Below are 19993 nucleotides of genomic sequence, written 5' to 3'. Positions count from 1 at the left end.
GCAGGACACCAAATGATGAGGGCTTGAGCACAAGACGTACAAGGAGATGCTGAGAGAACTTGCTGTTTTAAGAGGAGAAGACTTGGAAGGGGGAACTTGTTGCCGTCTTCACCTATTTAATGGAAGAATACAGAGAATAAAGGGCCAGATTGCTCTTCCAACTGTGTGTTAAGAGGTCAAAGAGTAGCGGACTCAAGCAATATGATAAATTCCTATGACGTATTAGGAGAAGAAATCATAATGGGGTAGTTGAACTTGGGAAGAGTTTGCCCAGAGAGGTTTTGGGTGTCAGCCCTTGGAGGTGTGTAGAACTTTGCCAGCCAAGACCCTAAGGAATTTGCTCTTAAGATTGTCCTTGCTTTTTCTAGTGACCCTTTCCAACTTAGATGCTCTTTTAGGCTAAGAATTGGCAGCCACTAACCTGCATCTTTCTCATGGGATACATGAATAATGTCGCCAAAAGAGAAGTTTTAGCAACTGTATAAGCACATGGTGGCTTCTTGTTGATCATCTTTTTAAACTACTCATTCATTTTAACTGTGCGAAGCTCTGGTGTCTTTGATATCTTTATATTGATAATGTACGTTCTTAACCAAATACATACTAACAGGTGCATTCTGCATCTCTAGTTTAGAGGTATTATTAAAAGATGAATCTTAGATATGGAAGTGCTTAGGAGATTAGCTGTCCAAATTACCTTTCCAACAAGGATGCTATCCTTGAGAAAAATTAAGAGCATAGTGTTGTGTATGATAATGGAACTGTATTTTGGGACTAATTTTTCATTGCTTGATACCTTCTGAAATGAAAAAGAAATAGCATGTTGTACGTTGGTTACAAATTTATATTCATCTAGCAGTGGTGATGTGAGAATCCCTAAGTTGTCACCACATAGAGGAGAGACAGTAACATTTGGATCCAGAATGCTCAAACTCTAAAATGCTGGAGCCTAGTTCACTCAAGTATGCATAGGCTAGCAATAATAATGTTGCTAAAACACTCTATTTGTATGGGTTGTGAATATTAAGCATCTGGCTGGTGTGAATGTGGGAGCTGATTATGCGACGGACATCTTAAAGACTCTCCATTACCTTTCTAAGTGCATAAATTGGTATTAAGTGTTTTCTAACATTTTAAGGATTTTTAAACAATACCACTCTAGACATCTACCCCTCTAAGTCCTTGGCAAAAAATAGGAAATGTTAACAAAGGCATTAATGTTTAACAGAAAATGTCTATGTAAAATTCTGGAAGAGCAACTCTTTTTTTATAAACTAATGTGAAAGGAGGGTAAGTGCTAACATTGTGCTGTTGAAATGCCTGTGAATGTTCCAGACTAGTATATTAAAAGGAGAAAATACACTGAAAATACGGTCACAATTTGCTGATCCACAAGTGGAGTTTCTTCCTCACATCACTGTTGTAGGCATAATATGGAAATAGCTGTGGCTTTCAAGTTGTAGCTTGGGTTTGTTTTCACCAAGAGCAAACTATAAGCTAAACATAATTGATAAGCAAGAGGAATACACAGATTGTGTTGGTGACTTTTTATTTCTTATGAGGTAACTTTGGGGTGTGCAAGTAAGTAATGACAGGCTTAATGATGTATCATAAAGAACTGAAAGGGACAGAGGTGAAGAACATCAGTGAGGAAGAGAACATAAAGTAAATTTGCTTTTTTCAAGTGAAGGGTTGGAATTTGCATTTTTTATCTGCTAGATGTTTTTTAATTTTTCTTTATTGGTATGGCAATAGAAATAATAACTGTATCACAGATGTTTTAGATTTATTCCATGCAGAAGGAGTACAAATGATTATGCCCGAGTTGAATGTCTCCATTACATTTTTTTTGAGGGATAATGGTCTCATCTAGTTACTGGAGACTGTGGGTGTTAGGATGTTTTAAGTAATTCTGAAAACATGTCTTAACTGCATGTGAATTTATTTTCAAAGCTACTTTAAAAATAGGAGTCTCTCTTAGATACCTCAAATACAGGTCTGAGGGTAGGAACAAATGGCCTTTTCAGCACAACTGAAAATCCAGAAGAAAGTGTAAAGTATAATACCTAAACTATGGCTGCTTGTATTCTAACCAGTGTTTTCTGACAATCCTTAGGTCATATTCCTACTACATTGAGGTGTCCATGGATGAGTTAGACTGGATTCGGGTTATTGATCACTCTAAATACCTCTGTCGGTCCTGGCAGAACCTGTATTTTCCTGCCCGTGTCTGCAGGTTAGTTCGTCAATGTAATGTTGCATGGCTATCATTAAATAATGTAGACACTAGAATAAGTTGCTGGATTTTGCTGCTGCATTATGTATTTCTGATAATGTATGATACACACAACTTTCATCAGCTGTCTCTAAAATAGTAAATTTACTGTAGGTGCTGGGAATCCTGTAAAAAGCTTACATCACACTGAAGCTGTTTTATCCAAAAACTGAATTGAGCTCCTTGATAGAGAGGCCACAATGTGTAGATTCCAAAGATGTTATCATCATTAGATTTTGGGTCATATACCCAAAGAGGAAATGCCCTGTATTGTGATAATTATTCTGAAGACAAAATTTTAATCAGCACAGTAACTCTTGGAATCTCCAAGGAGGGGAAAATACTTTTTTTTCGCAATGAATGACCTATTTTTCTGATATTTACTGCTCTGTGACATAGGATTGTAGTCTATGGGGAAAGAGACTGATGGGTCACTTGTGTGTGTCTCCTTCTCAAATAACTCCTTCTCAGCTCCCCTGGCGTTCTGTAATTCGTGCTGAATGTAATGGACTTGAAATTCATTTTTCCCGATACAAACACATTCTCACCTTTTCCCCTCTAAGTTTTATGATTCTGATTTTGCTGTTTTTAATTTCTGAAATGATTGGTGCTGTCCCTTAGTTTGTGTATCTGATAAATTTTTGCTTAAAGGTGTCTGTGTTAAATCATATAGCAATGATGAAATACCTCGTGGAGTTTGTAAGTGTCTTGCATTTCTTGGGGATAAGTTTGTGTGTGTGTGTGCGCCTTTAATTGGTGCGAAGTGAACAGATTGTTAGTAAGCACAGCTTTTTTGCTTCCATCATGTTAGCAAGAAGATTTGAAGAGATCTAGGATGTTACAGCGGTACTTTCCTTAATCTTCTTTCGAAAGGGCAGCTGTTCTTTGGCCTCATCCAAAGACTTGTCCAAAAGTGATGTTTCTATTTCAGCATCAGGTTATCTGTTTGTCATCCCTCTCCCCATCTCCATCTGTGTGTATGTGCACTGTATTTTGAGAACATTGTTCTCTTTCTGGTGAAGGCTCTTCAGAGCTCTTCAGGCTCTTCTTGCCTGAAAGTGCAGAGAGGGCAGAGTGGAGGCGAGAACATTATTCCAGAGTTGTAGATGGTACCTTACTCAGGTTTTGACACAGAAGGACCTCTTGTGCATTCTAGCTCTCCAATGATCTCTTAATCCTCTGTTAAGTGACTTGCCCTCTATTGGAGGAGCAGATTATCAGGAGGGAGTTCATTTCATGTGGTGGTTTTATATGCATAGCTATGTACTTTCTACTTAAATGCATGGACAAGCACACCTGGAAACCTCCCCACTGCAGTTTTATTTTAGCAGATACTTTAAATATAGTTTTCCAGGTATAGATTGCCTTTCCAGCGTAGAATGCCTCATCTCATAGTCCTCATGCCTCTGATTTTTCTTGTTCTGCTCCATGATCCCCAGTAAACCTGTTATTTTCTGTAAATCTCTGTTCTTCATTATCATATCTGTAAAATGGTGGGGAATTCCCTGGAGGTACAGCTACTTCGAAGAGCAAGTGAAAGAGCTAGAGAGAAAGTCACATAGCAGCATAAGTTTGAGTACTTATGGTTAAGGAACATTAACCTTAGGCAGTATGAATTCTCAGTTATAAGTCAACATGATAATTCAAGGTAGTTTAGATAAAGTTGTTCTGTAATCTTTCTTTACATCAGTGAATTGAAGCCTACATAATAGAGTACATTTGCTAGTCAAAAGTAAAAGTACTGTGGCTATAATTTGCTGTTCTTTTTATTTATTTTTTTTCCTGTCAATAAGAAGAAAAGGCTATTTTAAATGTAATTAGAGACCTGAAATGGCTGACAACTCTTTGAGGAGCTTCACTTTAAGAACTTTGCATTTATTTATTTTTATTAATATAAACGGGTTCAACCTGAAGGTTAGCTCTGCTCTAATTAAGGCTTTGGGCCAGATGACCTCCAGAAGAGAGGCTTAAGTTGGGGAGACTATGTACACACACATAATGGTATTTGAGACTTATATTTATCTGGCTTTTAATTAATATTCTGTGTAGAAATAAGTAAGCAAGGAGCACTAGGGTTTATTTTCTCTCTAATTTCAGGTTCTTGTGATTATGTTTTTGAATCGGTTTTGTTTACTTAAATGAGTTAAGCTAGTTATCTCTAGGATACTAACATACACGAAGCAAAAATCCTAAAATACACAGCAGTTTTTGTCATCTGAAAAAGAGGTGGTCTTCAGTGTTGTGAGCACAAATTTAAAGTACGAGCTAATATGAGATTATGTCAGAGGTGTATTCCTTTAATAATTGATATTCTGCTTTTACAGATAATTTATGCATGCTTATCAAAGGGCAGATATGTTTTAAGTATTTTTTGTGCACTGTCTAGAAAGAAATTGTTAATCAGATTATCAACAGATAATGAAAGAAAAGGTTTATTTCCTTTGAAGTTGTAAATGCCTGCCCCATTCTTAAAGGAAGACTAACACAACTCAACAAATCACTCACACTTATTAGCACAGGTTAATCAACACATTCTTTATGTCCAAAACTAGTTGTTTTCGTATTGCTCAGCACCACCTCTGCTGTGCACTCTTGAGTCAGTGTGACAAGTCCCATTGCTAAAAGTTTCATATTTATGGACAGCAGCACAGAGGAGTGCATTGCAAGTATCATGCTTTGCTCTATCTTCTTGCCATTAGTTTTGATATTTGTTCCCCGTCTGTCTTTAGTAGTGCAGGTAACAGTCTCTTTGCAAGCAACCACTTAGGGAACCGTGCAGTAATGTTTTTTTAAAGGTTTGTGTGCATTGTCAGTGGGAGTCACTGGAGTACGTATCTTTCACAGTGTTGTTTCTTGCCAGTATAGATTTGAGATAGGTAGTGTTTGGTTTATTAAAAAAAAAAAAAAGAAAAAAAAAAAAGAAAAAAAAAAGGAGTTGATTTTAGCTCGAAGTGCATTATGGCATCACTGTATAGAATGACTTCTTGAGGAGTAATAGAGAATTAGAGACTAGGGTTATTGGCTGTGGTTTTTATTTGCGCACCATTTGTTGAAGCAAGGGAGTAGCACATGGCAGATTCTGTACACGTTGTTGAAGGACAGCCTGCTTATGGCTGTTAAACTGGAGCGATTGTTCAAGCAGATTACAAAGAGAATATGAGCCCTGTAACATTAGGCAAGGTTAGTTGCCTTTTCAAGTTATCTTTCACATAAATGTTAGTTATGCAAGGTGAGAGCTGTTGAGGGCTGAACTGACGCGTTCACCTGAGTTTCAAGAAGCTATTCAAACATTTCCATGGGTGTAAAAGTTGATGGAGTGTATCTACTTGCACTTATGCAGTTTGGAGGTTTTGTTTGTTTTTTGAAAACCTTTCACTTTTCTAAGTGAATCTATCGATTTTTCAAATCTACAATAGATGCTTCTTTCACGCTAGCGCATAGTTGTTAAATGAAATGAGTTAAGACCAGTTCAATCTCCTTAACAAGTCATTTATTGTATTATGTGTTTCTCAGTCTCTATCATGGCTTTGTTATTTTTGATGTATGCAGCATTGTGGAATATTCATGGTAGTGTTAGAGTTAGGGGCATTAATGTTCTTCCCATGGAAGATAATTTGTACTTGGCAAAGCATGTACCAAGCTATCCAAACTGATTAGGCAGAATTCAATAAATAACGTGATAAGATTATTCACACTCTTTTCTTCTTTCTGTTACTTAGTTGCATGCTCCAGTGTATGTTCTAATAGGTTCAGAATAACTTTGGACAGCCATAAACTTTTTCTAGATTAGTAGCTGTAAAATGGAAGGGCAGTGACCAAAGACTCTGAAATTCTATAATTAAAAGAAGATGAGAAGATTGTTTATGCTTTCTCACACACAGATGATGATTTATTTGTCATTTGTAGGATGTAATCCCTGATTTAGATATGCAAATTATTTTGTACAAGGAAGTTTATTTCTTAGGCATTGAAGCTTAGTATAACAGGTGAGAGAGTGTTGCTGCATTTTGAGGTTGTTTTTTTTTAAGTAAGAAAATGCTAGGTTTAATACCTGGGCACTTTATTGACATAATTGTAATTTCAGCTTTTAATTTTTGCTTAAATGCTTTTAGAATACATTATTCCACCACCTTTTGAAATGGACCAGCCATATATTATGCAGGGACAAAAAAAACCAAAACAAAACCAAATATGAGAGCAGGATTGCAGTATAATTTTTTTCTCTTTTAATATGGCACTGTATTTTTTTTTTTTTAGAATTTCTTTTGGTTCTGATTTTATTAATTGCACTTAAATAGCAATTTTCATGTAGAGCTGAATACTTTCTTTAGAGGGAAGATGGGAGACAGAAAATGATCATGTAAGCAGGTTCCTGTTAGAGTTAGGAACAAGTGTCAGGTTCATAGTTATTCCAGCTTCCTCTCTTAATAGTTAAGCAATGAAGAAGAGAACGCTTGTGTGTAAGTTATCCCTGTGTGGTTTGTTACTGATTTTTGAAGTTAACATTTTTTTATTTCCAAGTATTTTTAATACTATTAATTAAGCAACTGTTTACCCTCTCATTAACCTGCAAAAATGAATACCATTTTCTTGATGATATTAAAAAGTGAACTCTTTCTCATATAGCACTCAGTCTGTAGTCCTGACAATGTTGAATTGTGTTGTGTTTTAAGAAATTGATGATAAAAAAAAGAGTTGCTTGTAGGGCATTTTTCATAATGCATGTGGATGTCATTTTCAATATGGGTAAGCAACCGCAATTCATTTAAAAACAAAATTAAAAGGCACATTTTTAAGTAAAGATAGCAGTCAGAGTTGTAATTCTAAGCTACAGCTCTTTTTCTGTGAATAAGAAAGTACAAATGCATTAGGTGAACGTTAATACTTCTAAAGATCTTTGAACAGGTAATGCTGTTTGCTGTTTTCATGATTTTCATATTTTCATTTTTGTTTTGTGGCTTCATCTTTTTACTTTGTCCTAGACCACAAATTTTGAAGAATTTCATTTAAGCAATTACAAGAAAATGAAAAATTTTCAAGTCTCAAAATAAGTTAAATGTAGCCACAAGGTGTCACTATAATAAAAGTTTGAGAGAATTTCTTTCTGTTTGAACTCCTTTAGTGAAAGTGTTATTCCTAGTGTATGTTGTGCTTGTGTACTACACTTCCCAGATTTATGGACTCATTCTGGTTTGTTGTTTGGTTTTTTTTCCCCCTATAGAAAGAGCAAGTACAGAGATGTACAATTCATCAGAAGGAAACACTGAATTAATTTTCCATGTTTTATTTGACATTGGATTATGCTGAATTTTAATTGGGGAAATATTTGTCTAACCAGACTAATTTGTAGTTTGAAAAGTAATGCTATTTTGTCAGTAATATCGGAATTTGAAAAAGATAATGAAAGGGGAAAGGGATCAATTGTTATCTGCACTTGCTACTATTGTATTCTCTGACCTCTTCTGGAGATATTGTGATGTGACTAATCAAAGGGAAATATTAATTAATACTGCATAAGTTTTTTTTCCTAACACACGTTTCTATTAAAAGAACTGATTGCTGCCTGTAGAGTAATGCTGTAAATGTGGGAATTTACTTAAGGGTATTATTTTTCCTGGTTTGTTATTTGTTTTAAAGTGAAAAATGTTGAGGTTTTCTAATACTAGTAGGTTGAATTAGTAGTAGTATAATATGTCCAAGTGTTCAGTGTTTCCCTTGAAGCGCTTGGCTGCTATAGAAAGCGTGGTGTAGAATTATTTTTACTTTGGAAGGGGTACTCGTGTGTTATACGTATTTATCAGTACAGAGAGAATTTCATGCCTTTCCTTTTATTAAGCAGTGATGATACTGTGTGGTTTTTTGTTCAGTGCATCAACAGTTTTTGCTACTAATGATTATACCATTTGTAATTCTCTGCCTGACTGGAGACAAATTACATTGTAGACCTTGTCTCCTAAGCGTTGAAAAAGCAAAACCGTAGAAACAGTAAATGTTTCAGTACTAATGCAGTTCTAAACTACGAAATGTCGGTAGTTGTGCACAATTATTTTGCAGGTAGTGACAGGCAAAGAGATGTGGTTTTGAAGTATAGGCTAGACAAGACTTTCTCCTTTAATTCTCCTGGTCGGGCAGCCTCGGATACCTGTGCTTTATACTGCTGAGAGTGCAGTTGTTTCATTCTTCTTTCTACTTGGCAGAGTCATGCATTGAAATTAGTTACTCATTAGGCAGGCATGTCTCACTTTCAGCATTACCAGGAGATCTGAGACATCCTTACCTGTAGTAGATACCCATTTTGCAGTTTTCATGTACTTGGTGGAAACTTACTGTTTATAATTTGCCAAAAGGTGTTGAAAGAAGTCAGGAGTTAACTCTTGAGGAAGGAGCAGTTGAAGCACCGTCCCAGGTACTTGAAATAAACTGAGAAGAAAGCAGTTTCTGCAGATCTGATTTAACACTGGCTTTTTTAAGCAAGTAATTCTGCATCCTCTCCCCTCGCCCAGTGGAGAACAGTGGTGTTCAGAAAAAGCACACAGACATCCAAAAGAGGCTTTTGAATATTGTTTTAGTTTCAAATACTTTAAAAAACCCTTAAAATGATACTACATCACTGACCTAATTGAGATACATGGAATAAGAGTTGCTGGCAGGAGCTGTGGCAAGGCCTTTAGTCAGTCTGAAAAGCATTTGAAGTGTTTTTCATCACTACATTAATAATATCCTTATAATAGGACTTTTTGCGAATGGAATGATTAAACTTGGGTAACTGAAACCATCTTTATCTTAGTTACTGCACTTGAGAAATACAAATGGTTGCGTAGGCAACGTGTTGATTACTTGTTTTATTTGTTCTGTGCTTTAGGAAGCATTGAGTGTTGTGTAAATATTTTATTTCTAACTGTGCAGCTATGCTGGTGTTTCAGAGTTTAAAAAAAACCAAACCCTTGCTGCACAATACAAATTAGCTTTTCCTTTTTGGATGACTGAAATCTTAAAATCTTTTCCTAATTCTAATACTTTATATAATACAGTGATAATGTAATGTCCAGAGATAAGTAAAAATTACTTTGTATTACAGAAACATATTAAAAGAAAACAATTTCGAAATGTCACTCCAGACATTTGAGGGTTTTCACTGATGTTATGTTCACAAACCAATTTTCACTGCGGGAGTGCAGTTTTCTTTTTTATTTTTTGTTTGTTTTTTGGGGGGTGGGGAGAAGAGCTAATCACTAATTCTAGTAGAAGGTGATCATATTGAGTCATCTTTATTGGCATGTTTCTAATGCCTTGCTTTTAAACTTTTTTTAATACAAGGAAATGACATCCTGAAGTCTTCATTTTAGTGGCTGTGGGTGCTGCTTGATGATCTTTCTATCTTTCAGTATTTAAACATCATCTTTTCCAGTATCTGTTCAATCTGGCATCTTTTTCTTTTCCTAAGGTAAGGTGATAGTCTCAGATTTTTCAAACAATGTAGATCATCTACAGAGAATCAAGAAAGCTGTTGTCTCGTCTGGAACGGAGTGTTTATTGATTTAAAAGATCACTTTCTTCATTTCAGGTTATGTATGCTTTTGATCTTAAGTTTGCACTTCTAATTTCAGCTCCAAATGTGGTCCTAGTGATATAAAAGCTGATTTCTCTACAGGCGTAATCAATAACATTTTTCATCAAGAATTTTATCAAGGCAGCTTTTTTCTTCTCAGATTCCTTCTCTGTCTCTGTTGTAGCAATTTCAGTTACCCTAAACGAAAGAGCCCAACTCAGCTTTGAGGAAAAGCAAAGAAGCTGGTGTGCGTTTAAGCTGCCAATGACAACCTGCCAGACAGCTCATCCTCTGAAAATGAGTATTTGTCTGAAAATGTGTGTGTAGAGGGGTCAATATGGCTTGTCTAGAAATACCTGAGAAATGTGAGGGAGCACTTGCCAATCCAGTTTGTTGGATATGAATTATAAAATAAGCATAATATGTTATTCTGGGTTTTTTTTGTTTATAGTTTAGAGGAAACAATTTACTACTTAAGATACCTGGATTACATATTTCTCATTTTTGACATAATTTTTTGTAGTATGGTTGGAATTTCTGTGTGTTCTGTATTTCGATGTATTCACTGTGAGTTTATTAAACTGTAAATTGTTTCTAGATCTGTTTTCAAACTATTTCACCTCATAAGAGATCTGGCATAGGTGAAAATTATCAGTATTTAGCTTGACAATGATACGTAGAGATACATTTAAGCACTAAATTGTCAAATGGTTCATAATAATTCTGCAGCAAGTTGTATTTTAAAGTTAATGTTTAATGTTTTAAAGTTTGTGCTTAAAAGACATCTTCAGCACTTTTTCTTTAAATCCTCTTCTGTAATTCCTGTTACACTCCCAAGAGCTAGAATCAACTGTGAAGACTTGCCATATATATTTATAAAGACAGATTTTTACAAAAGGAAATCTTGTTTTGCCAAACTTCTAAGAATTCTGGTTTGGTTTAGTTTGTTGATCAGTAATGGCCATCTGTTGACATTTTTTGATGCCAGTGTATAAAGCATTTGTGTTTTTCCCCATTTCTCAGTGGATGATGGGCATGGTTTGTTGATGTGTACTGAAACACTGGACCATACTCACATATGTTGAATCAGAGTCACAGAATGTTAGGAGTTGGAAGGGACCTCGACAGATCATCCAGTCCAACCCCCCAGCCAGAGCAGGATCACCTAGACTAGGTCACACAGGAACGCGCCCAGGCGGGTTTTGAATGTGTCCAGAGAAGGAGACTCCACAACCTCTCTGGGCAGCCTGGTCCAGTGCTCTGTAACCCTCACAGTAAAAATGTTTTTTCCTTATGTTCACATGGAACCTCCTATGCTCTGGCTTGCTCCCATTGCCCCTTGTCCTGTCATTGGCTATCACTGAGAAGAGCCTGGCTCCATCCTTCTGACAGTAATATTGAATATTCAAGTTGTATATGTAAAAGCAAATAATACACTTATGTGGATTCTGTTTTCAGTTTCTAAGTTTATAAAAAAGGGCCATCTGTCAATACTAGGCCAGTCTCAGTTGTGGAATAATTTGGATGACGTTGAAAATTTTATTAGAAAGCAAATTTGTCTGTTAAACTTTATTCTTTGTTCACAAACCTCAAGTTACCTTCTCTATAGCAGTTTTTAAAGGTATAAGTCAGTGTATGAATGGGAAAGCCATAAAATGACCTGTTTTATTCAGTGTCCTTTTTCTCCACAAAATAAGCTTTTAGAATAGGTGTTGAACTGAAGCTTCTCGAGCTCGGAATGTGCTTGCTCTTTTTCATCTCAGTTTCAATTGGGCAGGTGAGGTTGGTGGTTCCATTTTGCAGCCTTTAAATAGTTTTCTGTTCCATGAAAGGAATATTCACCCACTAATATGGAAGAAGATAGGACTCAAACAGTTGAAAATGAAAAATCAAGGTGAAAAGACCAGTAAATATAAATGAACAAATGAGGTGCTATAGAGAAGCAAATTTATAGGAAATCAGACATGTGAAATTGTGCATAAGCATGCTCAACTGACAGAAATGAGTGAGTGAAGGAAAGAAAGCAATGGGAGAGAGAGAGATCGCAGAGAAAATACATGTGGGGGGAAAAAAGGTCAGTGCAAGTGAAAAATGTTCTAAAAGATAGTGGTTTGTTTTTTTTACAGTAGGAGTAATTATAGGAAAGCTATGTGTGGTTTATCATGTTCAGGCTGCTACTGGAAGCAGTTTTTTTATTATTTATAATGTCTTCTAAATGGAGAAAGAGTGATCTTTGTAAAACATTAGATTCTGCATTTGGGTTTTGATTTTTCCCACAAAGCAATTTTTACACCTTTATACTTTCATGCTTGATTTTCATTTGTAAGATTGGGACAAATATTTTCATATTTCCATACTTCACTGGAGATGTAATAAAGATCTTGGAAAATTTTAGATGTTGTAATTGACATCATTAGTGATCAGTAAAGCAGTGGCTTCATTACTTTTCTTCATACCATTTTCCTTGTTGTTTGTATTGGGAAATAACAGCAGTGATGGAAAGTGTATTAAATATTGATTTCTAAATCTGTATTCTGATCAGTTCAGTTATTCTGCCTCTTATAATGGCAGATCGCAAAGTTGGCTAATCAAGCTGTATTCTCATTAACGATGTAAGTGCTCTCGTAAGTCACATCAATGGGCTCCTTTCCCTGTGTCCTATCTCTGACCCTGAGAGCAGGAGGTGCCGATGAGGGAGAGGCTATGAGCCCGGCCAGGGTCCTCTGATGGCTTTAGTGAACGTTCATAGATTCCTTGTCCATTTTGTTTAAGGTACTTCTCTGATTGGGCTGTTACCAACTGCTTTCACACCCTCTTCCAAAAGCTCATTAGCCACTGCATAAAGAAGGCGGTTTTATCTTAGACAATTATTTTACTGGTTTCAGTGTCTTTAGTTCTACTATTGTAGGATTTGGTGAATAAGAGCGTTGCATTCACCTTTTCCACTCCTTACGATTTTGTCAACATCAAGCACAGCTGCCTCAACCATTTCCTCTGTGGTTGCATGTAGTCTGTTGCTGTTATGATTTTAAGTGATCATCTTTGTACCTTCTGTGACTCTACTGTGTACTCCTTGAGGTGTGGAGACCAGAACTGCACATAAGCACTTGAGATATGGGCACACCAAAATGTTAGAGTGAAAGAATGACACTGTTTTCTCAGCATCCCTCACAATGATGTGCAATATTTCAGTGATTTCCCTACCCCCTCCTGGCATTCGTCTACCTAAAAAAACTTGCTTTCATCTGCAGACTAGGAGACTGAACTAACGAGAACATTCCTGAGCTGCTTAGAAACAAGATTATAGTTTTCATGGCTCTTCTTTTATTGGTATTGACAGTATTTTGCAAATGAAGGAGTAGTTTTTGTCTTTCACAGTTCCTTGACTGACTGTGTGACTTACAGGAGACTTGTAGTTTTGTTCATTTCTTGTGTTAAAGCTTTGAAAAGGAGAATTTGGCAGCATTTCTTTGAAGCTGGTGCACTGTTTAAAAAGATAAATTCTCAGATATACTTTACAAGCTAAAATTGCTTTTTCTTGGTTGGGTTTTCTGTTGTTGTTTTGTTGTTTTTTTTTTCTCCTCCAAAAAATCTCTCTCCGATTTTTTCCAGGAGCTTTCTCAAGTTATGCAATATCTGGTTTTTTTGGTGGAGTATGGACATGCAGGATTTGTATTGTTTGGTTTTATTTTTTTTTTAGTTAATGACTAGAACTACAGCCTTTTAAAATTAGTGAAACATTCTGAAGTTAAAATAGTTCTTTTATGTCAAGTCCTCCTATGTAGAGTCAAGGGGGGAAAAAATCGGGGTTTTTTCCAGGTTTATTTTTAAGTAGTTACAATTAAATTCGATTGAGGCAATCCTGAAAAGCCCTTCTGAATTAGAAGAACCTGAGTTCTTTCTGAGATACTTGATTTTTCAAATGTGTAGGATTTGTGTGGGGAGGAATTTATACTAACTTTTTGTTTGATGTGACATTACATGTTTATTTTCCCTTTATCAGATGCCCTCGCTCTTTTTATGCCATGAAAATTTGGAAAATGGAGTTTAAAAATAACTATTTTAAAAAGCAATTCATTCAAAACGAAGTGATGCATTACTGTTTCTGTAACAAGCTCTTTAGAGTTTAGAAATTAGGAGTTTAAATGTCATGTGCTTGGACATTTGAAGAAATGAGTAAATTATGAGTCTATAGTATTAAGACGTACAGTCAGTCGTAATTGTGCCTTAGCGTGTTTCCATACAGCAGTTACGTTCTTCAGTGCATATTAATAAGTTTATCTGATAAAACTCGCTTCTAAGAACTACTGAACTTGGCTTTTTAAAATTTTTTCTTATATATTGCAGTATTGGTAGCAGGACAATTTTCTGTGTAAAATGTCCGTTTATGAAGACTTTAATTGATATAAGACAATTTATTTTTTTTTCAGTTTCACTAGTGATGTTAACTCTCACCCTCCAAATAAAACATTATTTTTGCTTTTTTATGAGAGTATTCTTGAATCCTATTTAATAGATAGAAAAACTAAGGATGAGTTGAACATTGTGTATATGTATATGCATAGACACTCTTCCTATTCAGATTGTAGTTCATATCCCCTTTTCTTAAGGGAAGGATTTAATGTCTATTTAGATGAAAACTGATTTTAAAACTTCACTATGTCAAAATAGGATGAAGGGCTTGAAGACGTTATTGCTGATGATTCCAGTTTGTAGTAAATTATAAAGCATATATAACAGCTATAAAGAGAGATGACTTCCTGTGTCATATTTCATCTTGCTTTCATAGATAAGTGTGTAAATGAAAGGGAAACAAATTGTTTCAATATGGCAAACCTATAATATTTCTTTGGAGTGAAAATGAATGAAATTGAAATAATTCACTCTTGGGTGAAACTGGAAGCTATAAATGTATTTTATCCTCTTGGTGCAGGTTGACATACTGCAGATTAGTAATAAGAGAATTCCTCGTATCATCGACAGTAGTCAGACACATTCACGAGTGCTGAATTACAGTGAAGAAAAGGGGGTTCACCATACTCTCATGTAATTTACACAGAAGAGCATGTAATTCATCATTTTAATGGCAGCTGCTGTTCACTGTTAGAAAATTCAAGTTTTCAGTTGTCTTAAACCCTTTTTATCTTTTGTATTATGGAGAGTTTGTAGTTACCTGTGCTTTGTCTGCATCATCATGCATGGTCTGATTTCTGGGAAGATACAAAAGGCTCTTTACTGTCCTCTGACAGGTGGGCATGCATTGGTACCATCGCATCTAGCACCTACCTGGTGTGTTTCCCCACACATATCTGGAAATAAATATAATAATGTCTGGAGTGAGCAGCATATTTAGAATACTTTGTTTTCACAATTACACTCTCTTGGCATTTTGTAGCAAATGAGACATCCTTGAAAAGTTCACTGTGCCATATTCAAGTTGGGCTTGTGGGGTTTGTAGATACTTTTCCTGCTAGCTTGCTTGTGTGTCTGCAGCCACAAAAACTTTTCTGTCACCTCTGTGAATGCAAAGGAAGTCAAAGCCAAACTGGCTTGATCACTCAAAAGACACATCTTTCTGCCCTGCTGATGGGCATGACAGAGTAGCTAGAAAATCATTACATTCTAAAAGTTTTAGTTACAAGTGTTTCTCACTTCTAACTTGCATGGTTTGGTTTACAGAATAATAGTATGGCAATATGCATGCCAATAATTCATTAATTCTTTGACAAGAAACGGTTCCTTATTGGTTTTCATAATTGGTTAATTATCAAGAATTCTTCTGTTACCACAACTTCAATGAAATATTTAGGAGACTGGTTTTAAGCCAGCTGTCCTTATATATCTGTTTGTTTCTTATAATTAGTACAAATGCTGGAGAAGTGCGGATGCTCACTTTAGTTTTCATGTGGCATGTGAGTTGCTCTGCAGAAACATACACTGCTATGAATTTTCTAGTATTCTAAAATTTTTTAGAGACCGCTGCTGTCAAATTGGTTACAGCATGTACCCATATAATGTTTCACAGAAGTGGTCTGACAAGGACCACAACATAGCTCCCCAAGTTGAATACCTGCAACTAAATTATGTGAAAAAATCCCTCTTTCCTTTGGGAATTGTTTCCCATTAGGAATGTTCATGTTATGAACTGGAGATATGCATGTGGTGGAAGAGATTATTACTTCTTTGGAGGAACATTAGTACAAGGGCAGAGTGCAGGTAAGGCCCGTGCTAAGGAAATGACTATTTGATTGATATTGGGGGAAAAAAAATACTATTGGAATGTATTTTCAGATAGCATGCTCTGAGTTTAATTAGATGTGCATCACACTTTTGAGGGGGAAAGAATTGTACAAATGAAGTGGAGAGCATGTTCATAGGACATAGAGGACACATGATGGCTTGTCTGCTTGGATAACCTCTTAGCGTTTCTGTACATCAGACATCTACGCTAGTTAAGGCAAGTGTGAAAGAGGAAGCATGAGTGCTTTGACAGAAGAGCACCTACGTTTCTACTTGGTAAAGTGGGGAGGAGATGGCACTCTGGAATTCATCTTCTAAATGCCAGTGAGTCTAGATTTATTCAAGGGGTAACAGACAGTCTGCATTTTACTGGTGTTTGTTTCTCTATTTTGGTTGTTTTGTATTTGATACTATCAGAAATAAGGTGACTGAGACGAGATACTTGCATTTTTAAGAGAATCTGGGTGTTGGGGGTTTTTTAATGACAAGTCTGCTGATTTATTACACACTAATAAAATGATTGGACTTGTTGAATTAAATAAAACTTTCGAAGTTGGAATTCTGAGAAGATGCTTCAGACAGTGTTAGGTTGTGTTTCAAATAATCTAAAAAAATATTTAGCAACTGGGGAGTTGACCAAACAATTTTAGTCTGTACTATAAGCTTGTTTAGTGCACATTTCTTCCGAAAACTTTAGTTAAAGAATCCTCCAAATCATCAGGTAAGGAAAATTGCTTAAAGCAATGCATGAAATGCAAACTGTGTGTCTGCCCAGGTTGGCCTGTTTCCTTTATTGGTTTTGGTAACTATTGGACCTCAGTTCAAAATGTCTCAGAGTGATTCGTTGTTCTGTGTGTTTTGGGATGATGGCAATTAAACATTTTTTGTAGGATGTGGGGACAGTGAGAGAAAGTACTGTTTTTGACCAGCCTTTTGAGCATTTGAAGAACTTCATTAGTGTATCATTTATAAAATCTTTAAAGATTATCTGATTTTAAAATACATATTCTCTGAATATTTACTCCGAACTTACTTGACGCTTTTTCTCATTTTGTACTGTGGATGACCAGTGTTTGAGCTGTTCAGAAACAAACCAGCAAATTTTTTTAGTGGTTACATTTTGGGGGGAAAAAAAAAATCAGGGGGGAAGAAGGCATCTAGGCACTGTGGAACATCAGTTCTCCCATTCTATTTTAAAGTAAGCTCAGTGGCACATTATCCAACATTGCTATTTTGGAGAAATTCGTAATCTAGTCTTTATTATATAGCTTCATGGCTTACACTGTATGCAACTACTGTGATGCAATTGAAAAAATTGAATATATTTGTTCGCTATTACCTAAAAAGGAAATGTTTCAGTATGAAAATGTTATGGTCATTATATATAAGTGCAGGTAGGAGGAATTGCTATTGATCTAATACATTAGTAGTTCGCATTCAAAATCTATGGAATAAAAGTAATGTTTTGCAGCTGAGTAACTGCAGAGTGTAATCCTTTAGGCAGAATTCTGAAAGCAGCTGTAAAACTGGAAAATTATATTCTTTTCTTTCAGGCATAACTGGACTTGAATATCTTTGTTCATTTTAGCTTCTAGTGAATTATATCTGCGTAAGGAGCTAAATTACATATTTTATTTTATCCATTCAGATAAGAAATGGTTTGGGATATTAAAATTAGGAACTGTATGTGGTTACCGTGGAAATTACTTGAAGTAGTTGCAGTACTTAAGAGAAAACTGAGGTCACTGCAGGAGTCACAATGGGGAGTGCTTTTATACAAGGTGCATTGGATCAGGCTGATAGAGAAGGACTGAGCTGGTTAGTTCTCTCTGCAGTGTTTTTCCTGCTTCTAGACCCCTTTTTAAAGGAGAGTTTTTTTCTGGGGTCCACTGAAGGTCTTTTGGTTTGTTTCTCCCCATGCTTTGCTGCTCCTCCTTCCAGCTTCTGGTTTTCAGAATCAGTCAGTGCTACTTCAGACATTGGCGAGAAGAAATTACTTGGCAATACTATGAAGGCTTCTTACCCACTTCGTTGTTTAAGGAGTGTTTTTTCTGTTGACTTCCTAGTTATCTTGGTTTATGGGTCAAGAAGGTTATGTACAAACTTGTCAGTTCTTCAGTTATTAATAAGCTCCAGCCCAGTGAATGCAGCGGTTTTGTTGAAGTTGGCTAAAATGCCAACACTGAGCAAGCAAAAATTCTGTGAAGATGGAACAGAGGAACGTGGCTCATCTTAACAATGCAAAACTTGCAGTAAAAGAGGAATATGTAAAAATTAGCATCACTGCAGAGGAAGAAAGAAATTTTGTTGTTTATATTTTCTTGTGCATGATGTTTTAGGTGTTGAGACATGGTGCTTTAGGGTTAACGTCTTTCGTAATAACTATAGGTAAATATCTTCAAAATTCTACATAAGAATTAATAGATATGGGGTTTACAGTAGTAGATAGTAAAGTAAAGCAATAAGCACCAATACCAAGAACAAAAATGGGGAATTCTTATCCAGATATTCTGAAATACAGTTGTGCTTTTCACTTTGAGTAGCAGATTTATTGTCTTTTTAATTTTAAGATGTACGAGGGAAATGTGCAAGCAATTCTGTAAACTTAATCACTATCATCTAGTTAGAGTATGCTGCGCCGTACTTGGAAGCACAGGGGGAGGTTTGTCTTAAAAATAAAGTTGAAATTTTTACTTTTTGTATAATTCTGACCACACTTTAGTGTTAGAGGAATTGTCATTTATAGTTACTGTAACATTAATGCTTTCATGAATAATAATTTACTCCAGGGTCACTGGAGTAATTTTTGTGACCTGTTTTCTGGAATACAGTTTCTGACAACTTCCAAAAGTACAAATGGAACAAGTGCCTGCTTTCTGGCATGTTTGATCATCTGTAGCTAAAAGTTGTTTTTCCTTTTGACTCAGCTTTCCTCTTTGCAATTTCTGTTGAGCAAGTTAGATGTAGTGGTTCACTTGCACACTAACAAAGTCTTGATGCTCACATTCTTCCTGTGTCTTTTATAGTTAGAAAAATCATTAATTCCGTATTTAATACTCCCTTCACCTCTTATGCTTTGACTGGGAGTTTGTACTCCCATGCCGAGTGTGTGGTAAACTCTGAAAGTAAAACAAATTGCTGAGTTAGATATAGACAGGTGCTACTACATCAAACCTCAGACTTCCTTTTCACTTTTCCTTCACTTGCTCCACAGTGGTGGAGATACATGGTGCAGTCCTCAAAACTTTGGATCACTGTTGGGTGTCTCTCACTGGCTGTGGATGCCTGACAGCAGGATCATACCCAGTTTGTGAGTGAAGAATAGTTCTTGTTCATATGCATGGTAATTAACAGAGAAAAACAAACATGAACATGCTCCTCACCCTCGGGACAAGTCCCCTAGTGACTGACTGTAGCCATCAGTCAAGTGGAAAAGTGCTGGTCTTGTCAATCCCTGGAGCAGACTGAGCCTTCATTTTGCTGAGCTGCTGTCTTCCCTCACTCTGCTGCTTCTGGTAGAATTTCTGTATCTTGTCACATCAATCTTTTTTCTTCTTTATTTTTGATGGTCTTAATTCTCCACTGAGCTAATGCCAGATAGTAAGTTTAAAGCTGTCTCATGTTTGTGCTTTTGCTTTGTTTTTGGTTTGCCTTGCATGGCTTAACAGCCTTAACATGTTCTCTCATGTAGACAAAGATGGTAAAGACAATGAGAGCTCACCATTAATTTCTCTCGTTGAAACTGAGACCTGGGTCATACTGCAGGAAAGAGAGAGGGAAGAATGAAGAGTAAAAGTTTCATACTTGGCCTGGGACAGACCTTAATTCCTCCCTGGAATTGGCTGTTTTTATTTTGGCAGCATATTGCTGTCCTGTGTTAGAAGATGCTTAGAAAAACTTGGACAGCTAGTTGAACTTTGAGGTCAACC

At 36.1% G+C, this 19993-nt stretch overlaps 1 protein-coding gene across 1 annotated transcript in view; it reads left to right on the top strand.

The window, feature by feature from the left end:
• The window catches only part of BTBD9 (BTB (POZ) domain containing 9), a 92859-nt gene that overhangs the window by 13305 nt on the left and 59561 nt on the right, over window positions 1–19993 (top strand). Inside the window, exon 6 of the mRNA XM_010180333.1 lies at window positions 2117–2236. Within this exon, the coding sequence (XP_010178635.1) occupies window positions 2117–2236 (120 nt within the window). The remainder of the gene's footprint in view (window positions 1–2116; window positions 2237–19993) is intronic.

This window comes from Mesitornis unicolor, unplaced genomic scaffold, assembly GCF_000695765.1.
Source record: "Mesitornis unicolor isolate BGI_N332 unplaced genomic scaffold, ASM69576v1 scaffold7900, whole genome shotgun sequence".
NCBI classification, from domain to species: Eukaryota; Metazoa; Chordata; class Aves; order Mesitornithiformes; family Mesitornithidae; genus Mesitornis; species Mesitornis unicolor.
The sequence above is the reverse complement of the archived record's forward strand: the minus strand, read 5'-3'. Positions and strand labels throughout refer to the sequence as shown.